This window comes from Labrus bergylta, chromosome 1, assembly GCF_963930695.1.
Source record: "Labrus bergylta chromosome 1, fLabBer1.1, whole genome shotgun sequence".
NCBI classification, from domain to species: Eukaryota; Metazoa; Chordata; class Actinopteri; order Labriformes; family Labridae; genus Labrus; species Labrus bergylta.
The window spans coordinates 3,842,534-3,866,219 of NC_089195.1; the positions used below are offsets into that span (position 1 = coordinate 3,842,534).

Here is a 23,686-nt window from a genome sequence, read left to right on the forward strand (position 1 = left end):
GAGTGGGGCACGGCCTTGTAAGGCTAGTCTGCTACTCCTGGCCCGCCTGTGGCAACCAGCTACCAACTGGAGGAAAAAAAAATCAGAACGAAAGCACACACACAAAGGCATTACAATACATGCTGGGTTTCCATGGTAAAATGAAGGAAAACAGAAAAAAAAAAGAGAGACATCGACCAATAAAAGCCATGATTCAGAACCTTAAAGGCTGGGTGTGGGGCATAACTGCACACACTCAGGCAAACGAGAACAAAGTAACATGCTGATTTACAGACTCTGTCATGATCAGAAACACACACATGTACAATGAAACACACACATGCAAAAGCCTTGTGATGGCCTGGTGAGAGCACATTTGGGACCTTTGGGGGCAGGGTGTGAAAGGGTGGGGGTCTGTTTGCCTTTTATAGCTGGCCACTCTTAAGGAGTGAATAAAAGAACAAGATCTGAGGGGACAGACCGGCCACTGGACGCACAAATATGCAAAATCACACACAGACACAGAGGGTGCAGACAGGATGTTGTTGGGCTGTTTTTTTTCTCTCCAGTGGTGCACACAGGATTGTGTTGGGAGGATTAAAGTTTAAGTGTCCTTTTGTTTCTTAGTTTTTTGATATCAAGCGGAGTGTTTCATCAACTCACAACAAGTCATACATGTACAACTATAGTAAATAATAAGAGAAATGGTTGGGAGAGAAACAAAGTGTATTCTGTGTGTGAACTAGTGAGAGGGTAATTCAGCTGCTTTATCTCTCCATGCACTCAGGATTGAAAGAGGACAAGAGAGGCAGAGTGGATATAAACCTTAGAGAGAGCTACAGAGGGAGACAGAGGGGGAGAGCTTTAGCCTGGCTTTTCTCCGCTGTGCCTTTCAGCTCCTCTCTCACTGTAGAAAGAGGCGTGTCCATGGACCAGTATAAAGTCCAAAGAGAGCTACTCGTGTTGAGCCATTTCTCAGGAGCGAGTCCTTTGCACTGCACACCAGAAAAGAGGAGGAAACTGCAGCTTTGACTTAAAAAACGCTTCCTATTGGTTATCTACTTTGCATTTGGACACTTGTAGACCAGATTCTTTTCTCTGTGCTTCATTTAAAGGGCGGACAAGCCTCTGGACTCAAAGGGACACCAAGACTCACCTAAACAAAAGTGGTGGATAATCCTGCCGGCAAGTGCTCCTTCTAACATTACAAAAAAATACCTCTTATCACCACTACACTCGTCAGGCGAGAACAAAAGCAAGCTCCAATTTCTGCTCTGTGAAATTGAATCAGAGGAACGGAGAGGAAATACAGCAGAGGCATTGTGTCCCCTGCAGTTGAAACAGAAACCAGCTGAAAATATCAAAAAACCATCCTGGACAGAGCTTCCCTCTGTAGCCTCCTATGTTGGTCTTAATTGAGCTTTTGAAGTAAAAAGTAAATCATAAGCCGCACCACACTCAGAGGAGAGGGGAAGCAGAGGGGATCACACACCCAGGGCAAAAGGATTGCGTGCAGGTGCCGGGTGCTGCCATGGTTCGAGGACGTGGCGTGGCAGTTGCCCCGTCCTACTGGGGCCTGTGGACGTTAGGCGCCCTGTCACTGGTGGCGCTGTGCTTGTCGGACACGGCCATCCGCTGCCCGATGTGTTCTGATGAGAGGTTGGCTGCGTGTCGTCTGCTGGAGGGCTGCGAGGAGACGGTGCGGGAGCCCGGCTGCGGCTGCTGCCCTACCTGTGCCTTGCCCAAAGGCGCTCACTGCGGCGTCTACTCTCCCCGGTGTGGAACGGGCCTCCGCTGCTACCCGCCGCGTGGCGTGGAGAGGCCACTTCACTCATTAATGCATGGCCAGGGGGTGTGCACAGATGAGAGGGAGGTGGAGGAGAACTCAGGTGAGAGCAGTGAGAGTCTGGACCTCTTTACATTGACCACTTTTTTTCCCCTTTAAGCATTATGCAAACATGTGATGTGTTTTTTTTTCATATCAAAAAAGCACTTAACCAGGTCTACTCTAAACTGGACTTGCAGTCTCTACATCCCTGTCACTTTGTGGACAAGAATACTTTTTGTCTCCGCAACCCCTGGGTCTTACCTGAGCGAGGCAGGGTCAGAGTTGGAAGGGGGGGTGGGGGGCAAGGGGTGACAATGTGCTGCTTGTTTACCCTAATCTCACCTAAGCCCTGAACCAGAGCATGCACACACACCAGCTCCTCACGCATGGCCTGATGGGAGAGTGCACACAGTCCCCCTGCTGTCTTGCGGGCTGCTCGGTGAGAAAAGGGCCCTGCTGTAAGATGCAAAGCAGTGCTTCAGAGAGAGGAGAGCGCTGTGGTGATAGCTGGGGTGGGCGTGTGAGTATTTACTGTATGTGTGTGTGCACTCTGTATGACGATGATGTTTTTTTTTTTTTTTTATGAAGGAATAGTGCACTTGGTTATAAAGATTCCCATCTTTAGCTGAGATCCTGCAGGTAGTTGTGCAGTGTAGGCTGTGAGATGCATTGTGGTGGTACTGGGAATGTTAAGAGTCTGTGTGTGTGTGTGTGTGTGTGTGTGTGTGTGTGTGTGTGTGTGTGTGTGTGTGTGTGTGTGTGTGTGTGTGTGTGTGTGTGTGTGTAATGGGAGGAGGTAATAAAAGCTGCTGTATGAAATGACTGTAATGGAGTGTGGCCAGTCTGGGGCTATTAGAGCTTTCTGCAATCAGTAATTCACTTGATTCTCTGTCATGGACGCCCCAACTCCTCCTCCTCCTCCTCTTCCTCCTCCTGTTCCTCCTCCTCCTCCTGCTGCTGCTGCTGCTGCAGAACTGTTCTTTGCTGTCAATGTCTCTATCACACTTTTTTAGTCTTGCTCTTTTGTTGCCGAATTCCTTTTGCAAAGCAGAAAGTCTGTTTCCACTTTCCCACAGTGGGATGTCTAATTCTAGATGTGTTATATGCATATCCAGTTCCAGTCCACTGCTTCCTACTGAGGAAAATGTTTCTTGTGTTTGTCTTCCTCTGTTCTCCTCAAAGGGAGTGGTGTTGATTTCCATTATGCCATGTTGTTTGAATGCGTTGCAGACAAGGTGGCTCTTTCATTTGTTCCAGATAATCAACTAACTAGATCACCACCGCTTCCACTGAGCCCATGCTTCCAGATAGTAAATGGTAATGACAGGAGGAGATCTGCTAGCGCCAGAACACCAAAGATTTGGATCGGCTCAGCCAATACAAAACTCCCTGGATGCTCATCTTCATGCAGCATCTGTTTCCCCTGGCCCTGGGTGCACTGCCCCCTCCCAGCTCTAATAAGCCTTAGAGCGCATCGCCCACCGTGTCCAGCTCCTTCACGAGGATGAGCTCATCGACACTCATTTTGCCAGAGCTGAAATGAGAGCCTTCTGCTCTGTGTGTGAGGCCAGCATAGGTTAGAGCGGCAGCATAGCATGACTAAATAGAAATCTAAATAGAAGAGAATGAAGCTGTTTAGAGCAAGACTGAAACGGAGGAGACATTATTTCTGCTCTTCGATCCTGCCTCGTCTGATCAGCTATCCAAGAATAAGGTTATAGTGCACTGGGGGGGCAGTCTTGGTTTCTTTCTTTTTTCTCCAGGGCGGGGCCACAGTGGATGGAACAATTTGGAAAGTTCATAAGTTTTGTTTTTCGGTCTTCTGTAATGTGAGCGCCGAGTTTTGTTTGACTCCACACTCCTTCTCACCCCCCGGAGTCTGTCATAACAAAGCAGGAAAGCTCTGCCCAATAAATCTCACTGTAAATCAATTCTTCTGGGCAGCAGCTCAGATCTGCTGTATAAGAATGTTCAGTGTAAACAAATGGCAGCAGAGAGACAATCAGAAAGGCTGGGGGGGTGGTGAGGAAGGGGGTGGGTGGGTGTGGGGGGGGGGGGGGGGGGGCAAAGAGCAACTCCAATCACAGGCAGGAGATTTCCTTTGTGGCGCATGCAACGTACTTATGCATTATTAAACAAGGGGGTGCTTCTCCTGAATACATGTCTGACACTGCCCCACTCCTAGCAACAGTGAACATACTAGATAAAAATAGAAGAGGGTTTTTTAAAAAACCCAGAGAATTCATAATGAAAAAGATCCTGGGATGGAGGCAGATCTCGTCAGCCCAATGAAGGGGATTTAGGGTGTCAGGCTCGTAGTTACAGTTCTGCATCTGCAATATGCAAAGATGTGTGCTGCCTCATAACGCTTTCAGAGATAAGTTAAAGTAATGCATTAAATCAGGTTAGAAGTACTTATGAGATATCAGTCCTTTTTTTTTGCTGTATTTCAAAAATGTATCAACCTTCAGGCTATTCCTGAACCAAATTTCCATAGCAACAACAAGCACTGCTTGGCATCTTGTGTCAAGGTCTGAGACAGCTTTCATGCATGTTAATATCCAATTCTCAGAAATTCTCTCTATCCTAATACTCAGAATAAATCATGATAGATATATTGGCATCCGCTCTATCATTCCTGCCGGGCCTGGCTGGATGTCATATTCAAATGTTTCCCCTCTAACGGTGAAACAGATATTATGTACAAACTGATACAGATGTCAGATATGTAAAGTCTTCCACCTACAGGCCCTGAAGAAGCTGCATGAATGAAGCTGTCCCTGGAGCCAGACTCTTTCCAATTTACTGACGCACACAGGTCTTTATGAAAGCAGCATGCTAACCTAGATTCTCCTGTGAGCGAGGACTCTGCAGCACGTTCAGGGAACTGAGAGATGTGGATGTATTTACAGGGTGCCAAAAGAGGATTTTCCAAAACCCTCTTTCCGCAGATGTCCCCTTAATGTTGTGTATTTGCTTTCTTTGGGTCGTGCAGCACATTTATACAGCTGGGGCTTTTGTGCAGGAGTAAATGTGATTAGCTAATTGTTGTTCTCCATTGGACAGGGACCCCCCTCTACTGTTGGAGCTCAGAGATAAAACATAAACTGTCCCACAGTGTCCTCCTGGCTTTGAAAAAGTCCTAATCTGAGGAGAAATGGGGGAAAACTGGCTGAGATGTGTTTTGTGCAGCTATTAATTTAAACTGTAAAAATCTGCTTCACAAAAGCATGGTGAAGTATGAATGTGTATTTAAAGATGTGTTTTCTGAGCAGTTATCATGTCTGTTCATTAATTTCTTTCATATCAAGTATTATATTGTTTATGACACATCATTGGCTGTTAGAAATGATTAATTCCTCTACTTGCACTTCAACTCCAAACCCTTGTTCTTTACATCTATTAACACAAAAACCTCCAGTCAAAATCATGTCAATGGTGTAACTAAAATAGTTTGACCTAATTCACTGCAGCTGCAGGTTTCCCTCTATTCATAGATCTATTCAGTAGTAGTACCAGAGCATCAACATGTGACGGATGGCTGAGATTACCCAAACTCATATGACAGTGTTTACTCACAGATCATCAAGTTAATAAATCTACTAAACAATCAGTTATTGAGTCCAGAACATGGAGTTGAAATGCCTTTTATACCTTTGGTTCAACTCTGTATGAGCCAATGTTCAAAAATCCCGACTTCTTTGAACATAATTCCATCGAGATAAAAAGTAGAATTGCTTTTTTGAAAACGGAACAAACTCTAAATCTCAGTGGAGTCAGTGAATGTGGGAAAACCTCGTTCTCCTCTAAAGTTTCCAAAGCACGTTTTAATTAAATCATGCACTGGGATGTTTGGATCCAAAAGCTTTTTGTCAAAGTAAAGGATAATGTTTATCCTGATGATGATCCATCTGGAACAGCTTCACTATCCTTCCTTATTATTGTCCTGTGTCTGAACTACACTATTGTGTGTGTGTGTGTGTGTGTGTGTGTGTGTGTGTGTGTGTGTGTGTGTGTGTGTGTGTGTGTGTGTGTGTGAGTGTAAGTGAGCATGTGTCATATCTTTCCTATAAAAGACAACAGCAAAGTTTCAAGCCTCATCACTTTGTTTTTATGTATCAAAAACATATAACACACTAACAGGATGTGACAGAGACCATACTGCAGTGTTTGGGTCCAAATTAAATAAATAAAACTGAACTTCTTGATATCTGCTTTTTTATCTGACAACGTTTCGGATCAGTTTTGCTTAATTTTACAGAAAGGAAAAGCAAAAATCCTAAATATACCACTCAAAAACCTGCATTTCATATACTGCTGCCATAAAAATTGGACATAGTCTCTTGGTTTCAAAACTGAAGCTAAGTGTACGGTGGCTGGGAGGTGTCAGGCGAATGCATTCACAAAAACGCCTCACAAACTCCGCAACACGAATGCAAAGGAGCCGCAGCGGAAGTTGTGTCACATACTATGAAAATATAAGAACATTGGAAAACATTTATAATTTTAAAAAGATAACTTTTAATTAGAAACACGTTCATTTGTCCGTCTATAATAACGGTCTGTCGGAAACATCTAACAGATCCTAGGGGCTTCAACTTCCGTTGCGGCCTGTTTGCATTTGTGTTGTGACTCTTTTGCATTCGTGTTGTGGAGTTTGCAAAGTGTTTTTGTAAATGCATTCCCCTGACACCTCCCAGCCACCGTACAAGTGCCTTAAACCTGCATTATTTCTAATGGCCAGCAGGAGGAGACTACAATAGTTGTAAATAGACGTCCTACTGTAAAATGAATTCCCTCTCCAAAAATTTTTGTTTTTGTTTTTATCATGTTCAGGAATAAAATTGGGTTAAGATCCTGTTTGCTTTTTGTTCTATTTGTTATTCTTTTTTCTACTCGTATAACAGCATGCCTGACTGGTCTGCCTCTACATAGTCTCCTCCATATTGTTGGTCACCATGGTGATGAGGCTTGCTACACTGATTGTCTGGAGGACAGCTGAACTAAGTTGGAGCTCTGAAAAAAGAATAGTTGGTGAATGCTCTCACGCTAGTGCTAAAAAAACTTTATGGACACATATAGCCGGGCGAGCTTACCGCAGTTTTCACAAGCAAGCCAACAGTAATTACTTGGACACACAGTAACACAGTAATTACCCTGGCCACATGCATATTCACTAACCTGAAACAAATGCATGAAATGCATGAATCACTGCCTGCGATGCTGCTAATTCGCTCTCTGTGGAGGACGGCTGAGATGAACTTCAAACCTTGTCCATTATGTCAGTCCACAAGCCAGTTGGCTAGCTAGCTTAGTTGCAGCGTTAACACGACTTAATGAAACAAGACAAACATAAAGCTAACTCCCCACAGGCACCGCTCACAACGGTTTAGACAAAACTAAAAAGGTCTTCATTGTAATGCAAGGAGCTAACGTTAGCTTGTGAGCAGTAGGATGTTTAGTTTTGTAGCCTGGCCGGTGCTTGTGCACACGGACACGTAACACTTTATAATAGTAGTATCTAAACGTTATTGATGATGTTACAGTATTTATTTATTTCTGTGCAAGAAAGGACAGAGGAAAATCAAAACCTTCATGAACTAAATTTGAGACTACTTCAACACAAATTTGAGACTTTGCAAGACCTATAATTGACAAAATACACGATAAAGCAAGGAATACTTTGCCACCTGTCAACCAGGATAGAGACGCAGTAATGAATGAATCAGTCTCTTGTCCAAATGAGGCCACTCCCAGTGAAAAAACACAATGCTAAGAATGATGATACATAGAACAATTGGGTTCTTTGGAGTGAAGTATTCCACTTCATTTATAGCCTATGGTAAGAATGAAAAAGGTGAATTCTGCATGTTTGAATATGACATAGCCTTTAATATACTGGTATTTCATTAAAGCAGCAACAGTAACAAAATGAAATGAGAAGGACTAAAGTATTACTTGTTGCGTTATGTCATTTGTTTTAAAATATCTTTGAATCTTAAGAGCAAAACAAATCAATCATAATTGTCTACAAAGAAAAACACTGTGTTCCCAGTGAAGCTTTGTAGGGTAGAGTAGATGGCTAATGTTTCAAAGAACATTCTGACTGAAGAGAATTAGCCCCACCGTGGAAATGTTTAACATACCCTCTTAAGTATATCTACTTGTCAAATTAAGGGAGCTTTTTTTCCCCTTCTGCTTAAAGCATGAATAATAATTAAAAAGTTGAGAAAGTAGGATCTTGCTGCTCCTACAAACTCAAAAACATGTTGGATGTCTATTTTAAAGGCTTTATATGCTATTTGTTGATCCAGCAGATGTCGCCCTTGAGCACCAGCATGAAACCAAAACAACTCGCGCTGCATTGTTGTGTTAGCATGCTAATGCTAGCGATCTTTATTATGCTGGTATCTTCACACTGCATGTAAATTTACCTGAAATGAGCGTGATCTAGAAACACAGTTAAGCAGTGAGTACAGTATGTTATTCTTCTTTTCTCTAGTCCCTCAATTAAACAACTTTTATACACGAGGGGAGGAGTCAGCCGGCCGTCTCGGCGATGTAAACAAACTGAAGATAGGACTCTGAAAACTCTGAAAACATCACAGACAGTGGGACTCGGGTGTTACACCCATTGTAGACAGTCATGACTCACAGAGTTATTTTCAGAAAATATACTTGATTTCTATTACATTTAAGAGTGAAAAATCACATAAAAAGCCTTTAACTTCTATAAGTATGAAGCAGTGCAGCAGGGGTCCCTTAACTCACAAGTTATTTCTTAATTATCCCTTTTTGTGTCTATTGACAAACTGACTTCTTTCAGTACTTGTAATGTAATTTGAAATGTTCTTACAAAACAACGAGGCATCAGTTCTAATGATTAACTGATTCATAGAAATCTGCTGCCTGGAAAGCTCTGATGTTCTGTCAGCTTTGTAGACTTCATGAGCTCACTGCCAGAAACAAAACAAAAAAAATATCCAAGTGTTGCCAATGCTTTTTCGGAGAAGTAGCCTCCCCAAAGATTACTAATTTTTCATGAGATGAATCTCTATCGTTGTAGAATAATCTTTTCTGTCAAGGGGAACAGCAACATTGCAAAGATTTGACGCCACTCTTGGCAGGTTTGATGGATTTATACTTTGTCATTCCAAAGTTTATAAAACCTAAATGAACAATAGAAATAAGTGTGGCTGAGTCCTCAGTTATGGATTTGATCCCTCTGTGCTTTGAAGTCCACTAAACTGTCTAATAAAATAAATAAGATTAATAAAGTTATACTTAAAATGTCAGCAACTGATTACACCATTACTCCACTTTTTATTATGTTATAACTTTTGTTTCTGTAATTTGGGTAGCTGGTCTTTGATTGAATTTTCCTTCAAATACACATGACAGTGTTATAAAGAGAAATTGAAGGGTCAAACGAACCAAGACCTTTATCCAGGAGATCTGAAACCAATGGTTCATTTGAGCTTCTTCTAAAGTTTCAGAACGTATGTTATTTATGTTATAAAGAAAAGTGAATAAACTTAACCCCTCCTGCTTTCCCCAAAACTTTTTGAACATTCTTTCTAAACAGAACTGGATTTGTGACAGTTTTGCAACAAACCATGTGTAAACCATAGTAAACTTCTACGGTAGCATTGCATACCTTACCAGATGTTGCGTCTTTATTGCTGCCAACCTAACTCTGGAGCCGTGTAGAAGGGACTAGTACCTTTATCTAATGATTACAAGTGTAGGGATGATGGACGCTCTAACTCCTTGATGTATTGTCAAGGAGTTAGAACTATTGCCTCTATCTGTGCTCGGCAGATCTGTCCGGAAAACAACATCAATGAGGTCATTATTTTAAGAGAGTGAATCCAAGGTTTCTGTAAAAATGCCTCATGTTGAGGCCCTTTTTGGCTTGGATCCAGGACCTGAAGTACTGGAAGTATAAACTACAGGAAAGAACTCGCAGAGCAAATATTTGTTTCAGGAGGATATTTGACTTTGAGGTTCAGCTCAGTTTAAAGCCTACAATAGTGAAATTTGACAACTGATGTCACTCCCTACTTTAAAGTTCTTCTGAGTGCATGGACAAACATAAACAAAACGCAAAGCATGGACTTGTCCAAATCATTAAATATTGTAAACAAAAATTAAATTAATATTTTATGTAGAAAAGGTGTTCATTAGAAAAGAGGAGTACCTGCCTATCACACCGCTCTCACTCACATGACTAAAAATGTGATGCTTACATGTCTGGTTGTCAGGATGATAAACCCGTTCACAATTGTGCAGCTGAAATGGGACCAGATATATTTAACCACAAACTAAACCAAGCCAATCGTTGCAGTTTATTAAGAAAAAGACGAGGAAATTGTGATAATAAAATTGATCTTTTAGATTGTCCATCCATAGTATATAACAGCCCTAGACAAAACGGATGCTGGTTATCCATAAAAAAAAAAAAAGATTGTCACTGTCTTATGAAATCTGACCCTAACCCTAACCCTAATTTTCTAACTTAAATATAATATAAATCAAGTATATCCTCTGAAAATAACTCTGTGAGTCATGACTGTCTACAATGGGTGTAACACCCGAGTCCCACTGTCTGTGATGTTTTCAGAGTTTTCAGAGTCCTATCTTCAGTTTGTTTACATCGCCGGGACGGCCGGCTGACTCCTCCCCTCGTGTATAAAAGTTGTTTAATTGAGGGACTAGAGAAAAGAAGAATAACATACTGTACTCACTGCTTAACTGTGTTTCTAGATCACGCTCATTTCAGGTCAATTTACATGCAGTGTGAAGATACAAGCATAATAAAGATAGCTAGCATTAGCATGCTAACACAACAATGCAGCGCAAGTTGTTTTGGTTTCATGCTGGTGCTCAAGGGCGACATCTACTGGATCAAAAAATCACATATAAAGCCTTTGAGGTATAAGCCTCGATTGTTGTGTCGATATACCTTATGAAACATCAGAAAGAGCAGAACCCTGTCAGAGAATGCTACACAACTCCTTGTACAGGATCTTGTTATATCACTCATGGACTATAATACAACTCAGGCATCACAGAATGCACATTTAAGCCTCTTCTGATGATCCAGATTGGTTCTCATACAACCTAAAACAGCGCATGTTACTCTGCTGTTGATTTCCTACGACTGGTTCCCACTTGCGGCTCACATCAAATTCAAAACCCTGTCGCTTGCTTACACAACAGCTACTGAACTATATTACTTCCTGTACTCCCTCATCCAGGTCTACACTCCGCCAATGAAAGGCACCTGGTACTCTCTTCACAACAGGGCCCTGAGTCGCAAGCTAAACTATTTTCCTCTGTAGTTCCCCGGTGGTGGAGTGAATTACCAAACTCCAAAGAGACACAGCAGAGTGCTTAGTCTGATGCACTCTCTCTAATACACGCAGACATATCAGCACATACACTCTCACAAAGCAAAGAGCTAGATTAACAGTATTATAATGCTCAAACGTAACTACCAGTGCCACAGACAATAGAGCCCAAAGATATTAATACAGACTTTCATTCATTGTCCATTACTCATGCAGTACAGAATGAATCACTAATCCAGCAGCAGCAATATATTTTTACAGCCGACCTTTATTCTGATGTTGAGGGAATATGTCAGCAAATAACTTTAATCCACCATCAACATATTTAATACAGTTTGTTATACTATTCAAATACTCATATTTTGTTTTCTGTGTTCGGGGGAACGATGAAGGAAGAGCAATCACATGAGCCGGCCATAGCCTGAAGAATGTGTAGATTACAACACAAAGTCCCTGCAAGCATACATGGCTCTAAAAGGGCATGAGAGCTGACACTGTGATTGGTTTAATTCACATTATGCCAAAAACCAACCTACTGTATAAAGGGACCTCTTTGCGCCTCACTATGCATCCAGATTAACGAGCCCAATATAGACAGACATGCCCTAAATCTCTAAATGCCATGCACCTTAGACCGTTTGTTTCGACTGTCAAAATAGGGCCCATAGCGGTTAGAGATGCTGGTTGTAGATTCATAAATGTAAGACTTTGGTGCTTTCACTATTTAAAAATTGATATGAAATGAAAAGCCTTTGGGTTTTCAGCTGTTGGTTTGACAAGAGAACTAAAGTTTGAAGGCATCCTTTTTGGCTCTGTGGATTCAAATAAAGCTTTATTATTCTGTTAAAGGCTTTCTATGTGATTTTTCACTTTTAAATGTAACTCTGAAAATAACTCTGTGAGTCATGACTGTCTACAATGGGTGTAACACCCGAGTCCCACTGTCTGTGATGTTTTCAGAGTTTTCAGAGTCCTATCTTCACTTTGTTTACATCGCCAGGACGGCCGGCTGACTCCTCCCCTTGAGTATAAAAGTTGTTTAATAGAGGGACTAGAGAAAAGAAGAATAACATACTGTACTCACTGCTTAACTGTGTTTCTAGATCACGCTCATTTCAGGTAAATTTACATGCAGTGTGAAGATACCAGCATAATAAAGATCGCTAGCATTAGCATGCTAACACAACAATGCAGCGCGAGTTGTTTTGGTTTCATGCTGGTGCTCAAGGGCGACATCTGCTGGATCAAAAAATCACTTATAAAGCCTTTAACAACACTTAAATAGAAATAAAAATAATTAGAACTTTCAGCCTTAGAAGTGATATTTCGTTATGTCTTAAGGATCTTATTTGCTTCGTTTGTGCTTACACAATATCCCGAAAGTTCAGACTCTTCCTGATTCTTTGCATGATTATATGTTTACTCAGGCCTATTTATCTTTGCTCTGCACCTGTGACTGTCAATGAACTGCATCATATCAGCTCCAGGGCTGATAATGCACTTAAGGAATTTATATTTCAAAAGCCAAGAGCTGCTGATCCAAATCACATGAAACCACACAGAGAAGTGGCAACTTCCTCCATGGAAAAACAGCAGTGGTAGCAAACAGGACATGCCACCTCTGACCCACTTTAGATCACTTTGGCTCACCCTATGAAAGAGTGTGGAATAGAAAAAGTGTGAACTGGCACAATGGGAGAAAGAACAACTTGGAACAAAAGGAAACAGCTGAAAGCCAGTTGGCTCTTGTGGAAGAAAGTGCTGATGAGCAAGGCTCAACAGCATCGAGACTAAAAATACAAACAGACGAGAGACACTTCCCCCAGACAAGCCAAGCAAAGCAAGATAACTGTCTATGAAGATGAACCTTCCAAGTCCCGCCACTGAGGTAACAACACACTGTAGTCACCATGAGAAAATGGCAAAAAAAAACAGGAGGACCAGCTGGAAAAAAGATCAGCAAAGAAAAGGCTAAATGCCTTCATCTGTTGCAGACCGCAGACTGAACAAGATAAAGGAGGCTACTGACCCACCTTCATTGTCTCTTTGCCAACAACAATTAACTGGATGCCTGGCAGTTACCTTAGATATAAAACAGAGCTACGTCCTGGTTCAATGATCAGAGCAAAGCTAAAAACCTCAAGTTTATGGTGCTTTGATTCCAGTGCCAATCTGTAAAATGCCATGGGTTATGAGCAGAAAGCAGAACGCGCTGCCAAGTCTTACAAGCCACAGGTGAAAAGCAACATGCAGGCGCACAAAGAGACACACACACACAACCTTTTATCCCCCCATTTCGCCCATCTTGTGCCCTCCAGCATCAATCAACACAAAAGACACACACACCCATGCAAACACACACACACACACACACACACACACACACACACACACACACACACACACACCCAGTTGTGCCCATTTGTGACAGTGCAAATACCCTCTAACAGCCTCCATCTGGTACAGAGCGTAGTTGTTGTGGAGGGGTGGTGGATGAAGAGGGAGGGGAGCATTTCCTGAGGAAGCAGCTGGCTGCCTGCAGGGCAACAAAACAGCAGGATTATAGGGATGTAAAGGTGAATGTGGCACAGACCACAATGTACAGAGGGTAGCAGAACCGGGGTGGTATATGGTTTAAAAAAGCCTTTGAGCTGGTGGCAAGACTGAGGCGGTGCAGCAGCAGTTGAAAAGTACCAGGGTGAGAGCTGAGGTACTGATTACCCCCATGAGCGCAAACCCAGCGCTATGTCCTTGAGGTTAACCTGGCCTCATTTTTAGCCTACATCTCACCACGTTCAGCTGAATGGGATGGTATATAGAAGGACAGGAAGAAGAGAAAGACCAGTCGCTGCTCTATAACTGACACCAGGGCAAATCATGTATACAGAATCCAGAAATGCATCTTCAATGTTGTTCAAATGTGATGTTAAAAAAACAAAAATCATACAACACACTTGACTTATTTCTGACAAAAGGTTTATAGCACTATTAGAAAGTGAATCGTAGGGCTTTAACTGACTCTTTTTTTGTCACTGGAATCAGATTTGACTGGTTCATACAAAAGTACAATAAATTGTTTCCTTTTTTTTCTGCTCAGCGCCACAACAAGCTCCAACAAGTCGGATGTTTTCTGCATGTTAATCAGTTTTCCCCAAAAAAATATTACCACAGTATTGAACTACAATTTAACTAGAAGCTGGATTTTAGTCATTTACTTTTCTTGTACGTTTAAAGTTGGCGGCAGCTCATCTCCCACCTCCATGACAGCTTTTCTCAGTGTTTTCTGGATTGCTTTGTTTGTTTTAGAGAGGTAGATCATTTTCTCCTATCAACTCTTTTAAATGATTAACACAGACGGAGACAATTGGCAAACACTACAATCTATTGCTCATGACTTACTCTGCATACAATGGTGCAGGTAGAAAACAGCAACGAGCAAAATGTGAAATATTTTGGGTGTCCTCAGCTGATCATTTGAGTCTTTGACTTTTATTGAGCTGTCTTAGTGCATTTTTCATCTTATTGTTGAGTTTAAGGAACTAAAGCGTATTTCCTTCCTTCTCCATAGCGATGGAAAGGCAGGATGAGATCATCCCAGAGCATCCGAACAACAGCAATATCCGGTGCAGTCCACAGGACAAGCGCTGCATACAGAAGACCCTTGCACGCCACCCTCCAAAATCCACAAATCAGAGAAGCAACACTGCCAGGGAGGAGACCAAGGCAGCGCTGGTAAGAGAAACAATCTTTTGACATCTTAATCAGTTTTTACAGAAAAGAACAAACCCAAAGCATTCCCTCTCTGGAGCTCATTCCTCCACCCCAGCAGGTGTTTTATATTAAGGCTTTATGGTTCCAAAGCCAGGAGCGTAACAGTCCCGTAATAAATTGTACAAATTAGTTATTTACAGACCGTAACATTTAATTGCCTTTAAATGAAGTACAGGTGCACATTGACATCAACATGCAATTAGCTCTTTTTTTTAGTGGGAAGATCAGGATCACAACAACCCTGTTGATCATGAACAGCCTGCTTTTACCACAGTTTAGTCCATAAAAATCAGAGAAATGTGTTACATTATGGCACAGTAATGTCACACATGCAAAACATACATACTTGTGTATGTCATCATTTTTTATGAATGAGAACCACATACTTTGGACTCTTAACTTTTTATTGTAAAATAAACATTTTTAGACAGGATGCTGTGTATAAACTAAACTCAGTTTTAAAGAAAGAGTAAACCTTTACAATTCTATAGAATCACAAATAATTCTCAATACTCTTTTCTTTTTGTTCCTGTCTGAATCTAAAATAAATTCAGTTTGTTTCCACACAGAAAGACCCAGTATTTTAATCTACTGTATGTAAATGTAGCAGAATGATCACAATAGCTTCATTTTCATCCGTAGTCCTAACTTTAGGATGAGTTAGTACATGATAAGTACATTAAACTAATTTAATTGTGGCATTTAAATATCAAACTGATGTTCTCCTGAAGGCTCCCTGTCGTGCTGAGCTGCAGAGAGCTTTGGACAGACTGGCATCAAACAGCCGCACACATGATGATCTCTTCACAATCCCCATACCCAACTGTGACAAGAATGGAGATTTCCACGCTAAACAGGTCTGTGAGTTTAAGCACATACACAAACACACTTACTGGATTACTGACAGAGCAGACCCTGATTTGGCTGCGTGTGCTTGCGAACTGTGAATCTTAAAATGTTAAGCCAATACAAATAAAAATGCCGGTCTTTATATTCCAAGCAGTTCCTTTGGAAATACATCTGTGGGCCAAAACACAAAACATGCCTGCAGCCGATGAAATACTGTCTAACTTGTTCAAGATCAACACAAAAGACTGTCGTGGAAAATCCAAGATTTTTCCAGCTCACATTAAAAAGTAATTTACTTCAGAAAATTAACAGTCGCTGTGTGTGTAAACTGCTTTCCCCTAAACTGTTGGACAATAATCCCTACACTGCTGTGATGGATGCAATTAGCTTTTGGATGCAGTTTACTTGTTTGACTTTGCAACGTTGGGCAACTATGAAGATAAGAGTGAGAGAATGAGAGAACCTAAAAACAGAGATAAGACTGCTCTCTGAGCTGTGTATGCATACAAAGCAGCAGATACAGAATCAGTGATAAAAGGAAAAGCACCAGTCATCAAGAGTTGTGTTGGTTGTGTAACGTGGTTAAAGTTTCCCTGTCTGCTCACATTCAGAGGGAACTGTTTACTGTTTAACTTTAAGTGCACTGAGATACAATCTTTCAGGAAGTAAAACACAGGTCATGAAGGGCAACTGGGAATCATTTCATGGCTGGGGTGCTCTGAGATTCTGAACTGATGTTGGAGGCTATTTCAAAACAGCAAACCGTTGGACAAAAAGCACAAAATCACACAACAAGTTTGGTTTTACAGGAAGCCTTAAGGTTCAAAGAAGGAATCTCTGAAGCGTAATAACATATTATGTAATAACATGAAAACAACCTTAAAGTAAATAAATGTCTGTCAAGTATTTATTTTTTGCTGACTGACTAAGCACAATGTAGAGCTAAAGGCCCACTGATAAACATCCTTTCATTTGCAGTAGGCTTAGGAATGGAAATGGGTGTTGAATTGACATTTCAGGGGAAAAAATCACAACCCGCATCTGTCATCAAGCGTTGGTTGGTCCACTTTGAGAGTGTAAACAGAAGTGGTGCACAGTTATTTCAGGCCACTATGGGTGAACAAAGACAATGAAACTTCAAACACAAATTCCAGGTCAAGAAAAAAAGAAATAAAATTCCATGTTTAGATAAGGACAAACACACAAAAGCGCCTGCCACAAATGCTGTTTGGATCTCGGATATAGTGAAGTCCAAAAACTGTAACAGTTTCAAAAAGCTTTAAAAGTTTTAAAAGCTGGATCGGATGGCATCTTGGAGAGGAGTAGCCCCGTCTACAGAACATTAACTACACTTTCATGATAATAAAACTACTCTGTAACCTTTTTCATACCGCTCTGTTGTGTATAAAACCTGCTCTATTGCAAAGAGTGCATGAAGAGTTTGACATAGCCGCCTGCTTTTAAAATTGAAGCCAATGCAGAAGTGCTGCTGAATTTCAGTCTCGAGTTACCTCTTGTTTAGATATTTTGCCCTCCAGCAGTTCATGAGGGAAACATCTGTCTCTTCAATTGCTGCACTAACTACACCAGCTAGTTGCCAAATATTCAGTTTGCTGTTTCGTGTTATGGGGCATTTTTTTAAACAGCTACCTACTGCTGAAGACACATGAGAGCTGTGATTGAAAGAGATTATAGCTGCAATCAATGAAACTCAAACTGTGATATAAATAATGTTATGAAGCTTTGTAGTCCTAAGAAGAAGCTAACAGTTGGGTTACAGCAGATAGGTTGATGCTATGTTAATGAGTGACACTTTAAAGGTGGGGTAAGTAGTAATGTTTGTTGCAGCTTGTAAACACAACACTCAACCTGGGCCCCTCCTCCTGGCTCATCCCACCATAAGCACACACCCACTGCAGGGTTAGCTTGCACGTTTACTGCTTATACCTACACTGCAAGCTACTTAAATACTACACTTGTTGTCATGGAAACGCGGATAATTTACCAAGCTAGTGCAAGTTAACCACCGGTGTTTGGCACTTGCCTGTCCAACAGAGAGCAGACCCAACTCCACGTCTGTGGGTGAAACCAATCCAAGGTTGTTATTATAATGTATTGTAAAATATTGATACTGTTAACCAGACAATACATGACCCTTGTTATGACTTGGCCTGTTTCACGGGTCTGTCTTCTGTGTTTGAGTGTTTGGGGTTCTAATTCAACACAAAGTGAACTGCTGCCATAAATCTTTGGATTGAAACCAGTAATTAAACATTTAAAACGTTTTTAAGGATGGCTATCTTAAAACTTGATGTTGCATTACCCAAAAGAATGGGTATTGCCTTACACCAACAACATAATAACTAGAATTTTCTGCATATATCTTATGCCCACAGTGTCATCCTGCACGTGACGGCCAGCGGGGAAAGTGCTGGTGTGTGGACCAGAAGACGGGCTTGAGGCTGCCGGGTCCGCTGGAGCTGCGAGGGGAACTGGACTGCCACCAACTAATGACTGCGACACAGAGGGATTGAAGAGATAGGAGTGGCAGAGGGAGTGCAGGACCAGCGTAACTCTACTGGTGCTTATTAGCAGAACTACATGTGGAAAAGACTTCGCTCTAAAGCCTCGCTTCACCAGAGGCCCAATGGTACTAGAGCTTGCGCAACAAAAAGGAAACCATTGATATGAGTTCTTTTGCTAATTTCTTTCTGTGTGTGTGAGAGTATGTGATCTCTGAGTCTTTTGAGCACTTGTGTATTGTTTCAATTATATGAACTTAAGACCTGCGCTTCAAAGTAACAGGTGGCAGACGAAGAACTTCTACAGTTGTGGTTGTGATCTTTTTTTGGAGAGCAAATGTTTTGTTTTCTCTTATATTCAGTGAATAATTGTTTAAAAGTAAAAAAAAAAAAAAAAAAAAAAAGGATCATTCCCACCAGATAATCAGACCTGAGATACAACTCAGCTGTAAACATTTGTTTTAGTTGTTTCTGGAGCACTATAGATCATTTAGTAATGACAGCAGGACAATCCAGACTGATTAATCATTAAAGGGTTGTGTACTAGTTTTTCACACAATGTGTGTAATTGGTGGTTATGTGTTGCTCTTATCGTACTGGCCTATATGTATAAACCCCACCCATGTTGTAAGTACTTTTAAACAAACCATAAAATATGTATGCCAACACAGAGAAAAGTGAACATTTTGTTTAAAAGATGGGACGATCAGAAGACAAAACTAAAGAATCTGAGGTGACAAAAGAAATCAACAATCAACCAAATGACAAGCCATAGCTTTTCACAACAACATTTGCTTCATCACCCAGTTCTCTCTCTCTCTCTCTCTCTCTCTCTCTCTCTCTCTAGCGTTGTGGACTGGCAGCGTGGATGGGCTAGAACCTCTCTGTACACTGCTGATAGGATAATCTTATTTCTCCAGCTGGTGCTAAGATGCCAGTGTGGCTCTTGTGTCTGTGTGAATATGATTCTATCCTACAGGATTTCTCTCCACACCGACTCTTTCACAAAACTTTAGTGGTGCTATATAATCATTGTGCCAAAAAAATTGTAACAAAAAGATGGTATCTGCACTTTTTGGGCATTGTTTAGGATAAGAATAAGAACATGAGATTTTTCAAGCAAACAGAGATAAGCTGTTATAGTATCAAGTGTGAGGATAAGCTAAATGCATGACCATCTCCAAAGCTATTGACAACCGCTTTTCATGTTTGTTTTCAGTTATATTGTTTAAATATCAGAGAAACATCCCACTTTAGCTCTGCAACATCACTTCATCTAATCGACAAAATGTTCTGTTAACTGGTGGTGAAGATGGCAGCCTTGATGTGTTTTAAAACAGAGGTCGAGTTCACAGTTATATATTATATTTTAATGATGATAGCATGGTGATTATGTGGAAGCAAGCCTCTCCTCTGTTAATGCCAGTTCTCATTTTATCATCTGTAGGCCATCAAGCTCATAATCAAAGGAGTGTATTACCAGGCCAATGTAACATAGCCATCCATCAAATATTTTAAATATACTGTAGGGGAGGCTAAGGTTATTCTCATAGTCATTTTAGTGTACTCTGATGTGACTGACTAGACTTATTTGGTTTGTTCATTAGAGAAGAGGGACACAGAACGTGACAAGTTTGGACAGAAAGTCAGGCCATGTATCAACGGGAGACTTGATAGTATTATCATACTTCATCATAGTAGGGCCAAAACGACAGAAATTCACTAATTTGAGTTAAATGTTAATGAAGCTTAATTTGTGAGCATTTGAGCACAACAAAAGGGTCGTTATTCTGCTTCCACAGAAATAAAGAAGTGCCATAAAAACAAACATTCTGCTTTTTTTGTACAATTTTCCATACTGAATTTGGTAGATTTAAAAAAAAAAATAATACATTTATGAAAAATGCACATTCATTTATAAAGAGTCTGAGGAGTTCAGACTCTTTATAACATCGAGTAGCCTTTTAGTTTTTAAACAGTGAAGCCAACGCAAAAGCCTTACGTCTAAATTCTTTCTAGTGGTCAACATGGGCCACTGAAACGCTCGCAAAAACAAGTCTGATTGTAAGTCTACCATCAAATTAAGTCACTTCTCTTTTACATGAATCCCATAGTGAACATTTATCTAAGTAGTTTATGGTGTAAAATCTTAGTTTGATTACTACTAAATTACAACATTATGTTTACTTGTGTAAATAATGTTCCTATTTAGGGTAAATAGAAAGTCATATCTGCATTCCATTTAAATATGGTGACTTTTAGCAAAAAAATAAAAACCAGTAAAATGACGATGCTCTCAACCCAGCTAGGAAAGGAAAGATGGTTGCTTACTTCCAACATGAATCTGTCATGAATCTAACAAAAGGGTGTGAGGCTGACATTCTGGAGATTAAAATAATATTTCTTCTAATTTTACACCTTCAAACTTACATAATGTTTTTAGTGCACTTTGTTATTTTATAATGTTACAAAATGTATTTATGAGCTTCAATTAAATTTAAAAAATGAGGTTTACACACAAAATGACTGGCCTAGTTATTTGGCAAAGGATATAACTGAATCGATGAAGCCAGTTGTCACTTGATAAACTCTGGAAACTTTATAATCTTGTGGCTTCTTCTTATTGTAAGTAAAGAAGGACATGAATCCAAAGTGGTTTGACTGAAGGATAGAGAGAAGATAGCACGGGTTGAGACACAATGCTTAGAGCTAAGAAGCCAAAAGTCCGAAAAACAGATCCAAAGACTACACCAACAATGTACTCACTAAAAACCAATTCCAGCAGAATCTCAATCATTTAACAATGACACGTGACTACATTTCTCTGTTCAATAATCAGACTTTTTGAAAGAAGTGTTGAAGAGCTTTGGCTTTGATTTTTTCAAGGCCTTGTAACTAGATAAACTGTATCAAAGGCGTAGTGCTTGATCTCTAACTTTGCCGTTCTTAATGGTCATTGCATTTCTAACGATGAGAAAGACTGTTCCTTTTGCTTTTGATATTATATACTAATGTGTAGAAGATACTAGGTAATTTTTTTGCATGCATACAAATGGACTAGGGCTGGAGAAAATAACTTAAGGTCTTGTGTATCTGTCCAGGACAGGACCGTTATATTCAAAAACTGAAGTGATCAAATAACTGAAATATAGAACTTCAACCATTTAAATGATCAGTTACATTGTAATTGTTTTCCCTTATAAAAATGTACACATTTCAATACAACAATAAAACCACTTTACAAACTGTAATGTTGTCGCTGTTATTAACTGACACTATAAAGACAGCTTTTGTCTTTATATCAATGCTAGGTGCTATTGGACAAATCCACAGTATCAACTAAAGAGCCGAGAGGAACAGACTGGCAAGAAGAAGAGTTATGAAGCAGTTTCACTACATGCATGACCAGTCGCTCACTGACCGTGACGAGATATTGATAAATCATAGAAGATGACATGGAATAAGAAATGTTCATGAGGTATTTAAGTATATGAATGAAGCTCTAAGAATTTAAAAATGACTAGAAGGGAAAGAGAGTACCATGGGAGGTGTTTGTCACGGTGTATGTGTGTGTATGGTGTGCTTGTGGAGGGTAGGGGGTTGGGATGAGGTGTATAGGTATTAACTGTATGATAAATAAAAATGATATGAATGAACAGGTTTCTCGTATTTTGTGTCATATGTGTTGTTGTTTTAATGAAGTAAGGGGGAAGTTTACAGGGGCAGTTTAAATTCACAATGATCAACAGAGATGAGGGAGAGGGTATTTCAGAGCTTGTACACCAGTTTCTCTCATCAGATGATATGAATGTAAAATTAAGAAGAGAGAAAATGTTTTTATGGTCAGAATAGAAAAGAATAGACTTTATTGCCATTGCACAAGAATACAATGAAATTAACTGTGCCAAACTGTAACTATTCAGTTTACTGTAACTATTAAACATAATTCTTGATGTGTCTTTTTTACACAGAAATTGAATAATATCTCTATGCTGAGTCTATTGTGGAAAAAACCCCAGGTATATAATGATAATACTCAAGGCATTTGTCCAGGGAATACCTCTGGGATGATACCTCATAATAATCTGGCAACAGCAGCTTCTAAAAATACCTACTGTCCACCTCCAGAGTAAACTTTCAAGTCGGCTTAGTTCCACTGCCTGAGTCTATTTTGGAGAGCTCTACAGGCTTAAGAACTGGGTCCGAATCAGATTTACCAGAACAGCTTTACAGGTTTCCCTATGAGTGGTTCAAGCGATCACAGACCCTGTACTGCCTCTGGGCGTCCACCGTCCCACAGCTGTGCCTGGGAGGCCCTGCGTGAGTGTCCATGTTGAGCCTGCACAGTAGCTTACAGGAGGCATGTGACCTTCACACTACCTCCAGATGTACTCCATCACAGGCATCCAAGGCTAAACAAGGTCCTGCCCATGCCTCTTGTGGAATCTGCCAGGCCCCCCTTCCTCTCCATACATCTTCCTAGCCATTGCTTTGTGATGAAAAAAGATAAAGCACCACACCTGCGGATGAGCCCACAACAGTGTCCGCTTGCATATCATACAGGATGCAGGTCAAGCAGAAATAAAATAAGCTCTAAAGTGTGCAGTATAAACAGAAAGAACCGGGGTCACAATGAACACAATCAATTAACAAATCCTAAACAAGTACTATTCAGGTTGAATGGACAGAGATATAGGCTAAATCCTACAGGCTTTGGGTTGTTTTTTTAGGGAACACACTATTACAACTATTGACCTGGGCGGCTCTCAAACAATGTGAACAAGAATGCAAGGTATTTCAGTTCTCACAACAGGGGAGCAGTGAATAGGGCAACCTTGATTTTTTTCTAAAGCTTAGTGGCCTGTAAAGTGTGCATAATGCAACTTATAGTATGGTGACATAGTAAATCAGCATTATACATAACTTATATAATTCTGATAGCGTAAGCTGCAGAGCACCTGCACTGGCATGGTAGGCTCCATGTATTTGCAGTCATCATTTAAGTCAGCTTGCCACTACAACTCAGGTGTAAAAAAAAAAGCTGCAGTGTTTCTGACAAGTCTTATCATGATGCTTATTATGAAGAAATGCTTTGTAAACGTGGAGCCCCAGTAACTTAAGCTTTGATATTACACCTTTTCTCTTTTCCTCTGAATGACGACAAAGATGCTTACTGTCATAAGATAAGATAAGATATACTTTATTCATCCCAGCAGGGAAATTTAGGTGTTCCAGCAGCCAGCATACATACACACAACACATATATATGATGATGATTGAAGATGATTAATTTATTTTCGTGTCACGCACACAAAGTGCCCGACCCTCATGGGCTTATAAGACACCAAAGAATTCAGTTGCAGTGGTTTACATTTAAAAATCAT

The 23,686-nt window shown here is 40.5% G+C and overlaps 1 protein-coding gene across 1 annotated transcript; it reads left to right on the top strand.

Annotated features, from left to right (window-relative positions):
- Positions 1-937: 937 nt before the first annotated feature.
- On the top strand, positions 938-21,553 carry LOC109997708 (insulin-like growth factor-binding protein 4). Its single transcript, XM_020652284.3, has 4 exons — positions 938-1,868; positions 14,729-14,892; positions 15,663-15,788; positions 18,177-21,553. The coding sequence occupies exons 1-4, from the start codon at positions 1,511-1,513 to the stop codon at positions 18,312-18,314; spliced, it is 786 nt and encodes a 261-aa protein (XP_020507940.2). The 5' UTR covers positions 938-1,510; the 3' UTR covers positions 18,315-21,553.
- Positions 21,554-23,686: the final 2,133 nt, after the last annotated feature.

Coding starts and splice junctions, on each gene's coding strand:
- LOC109997708 (XM_020652284.3), top strand. CDS start 1,511: ATGGTTCGAGGACGTGGCGTGGCAGTTGCCCCGTCCTACTGGGGCCTG. Junction 1,869..14,728: donor GGAGGTGGAGGAGAACTCAG/GTGAGAGCAGTG, acceptor CCTTCTCCATAG/CGATGGAAAGGCAGGATGAG. Junction 15,789..18,176: donor GAGATTTCCACGCTAAACAG/GTCTGTGAGTTT, acceptor TTATGCCCACAG/TGTCATCCTGCACGTGACGG.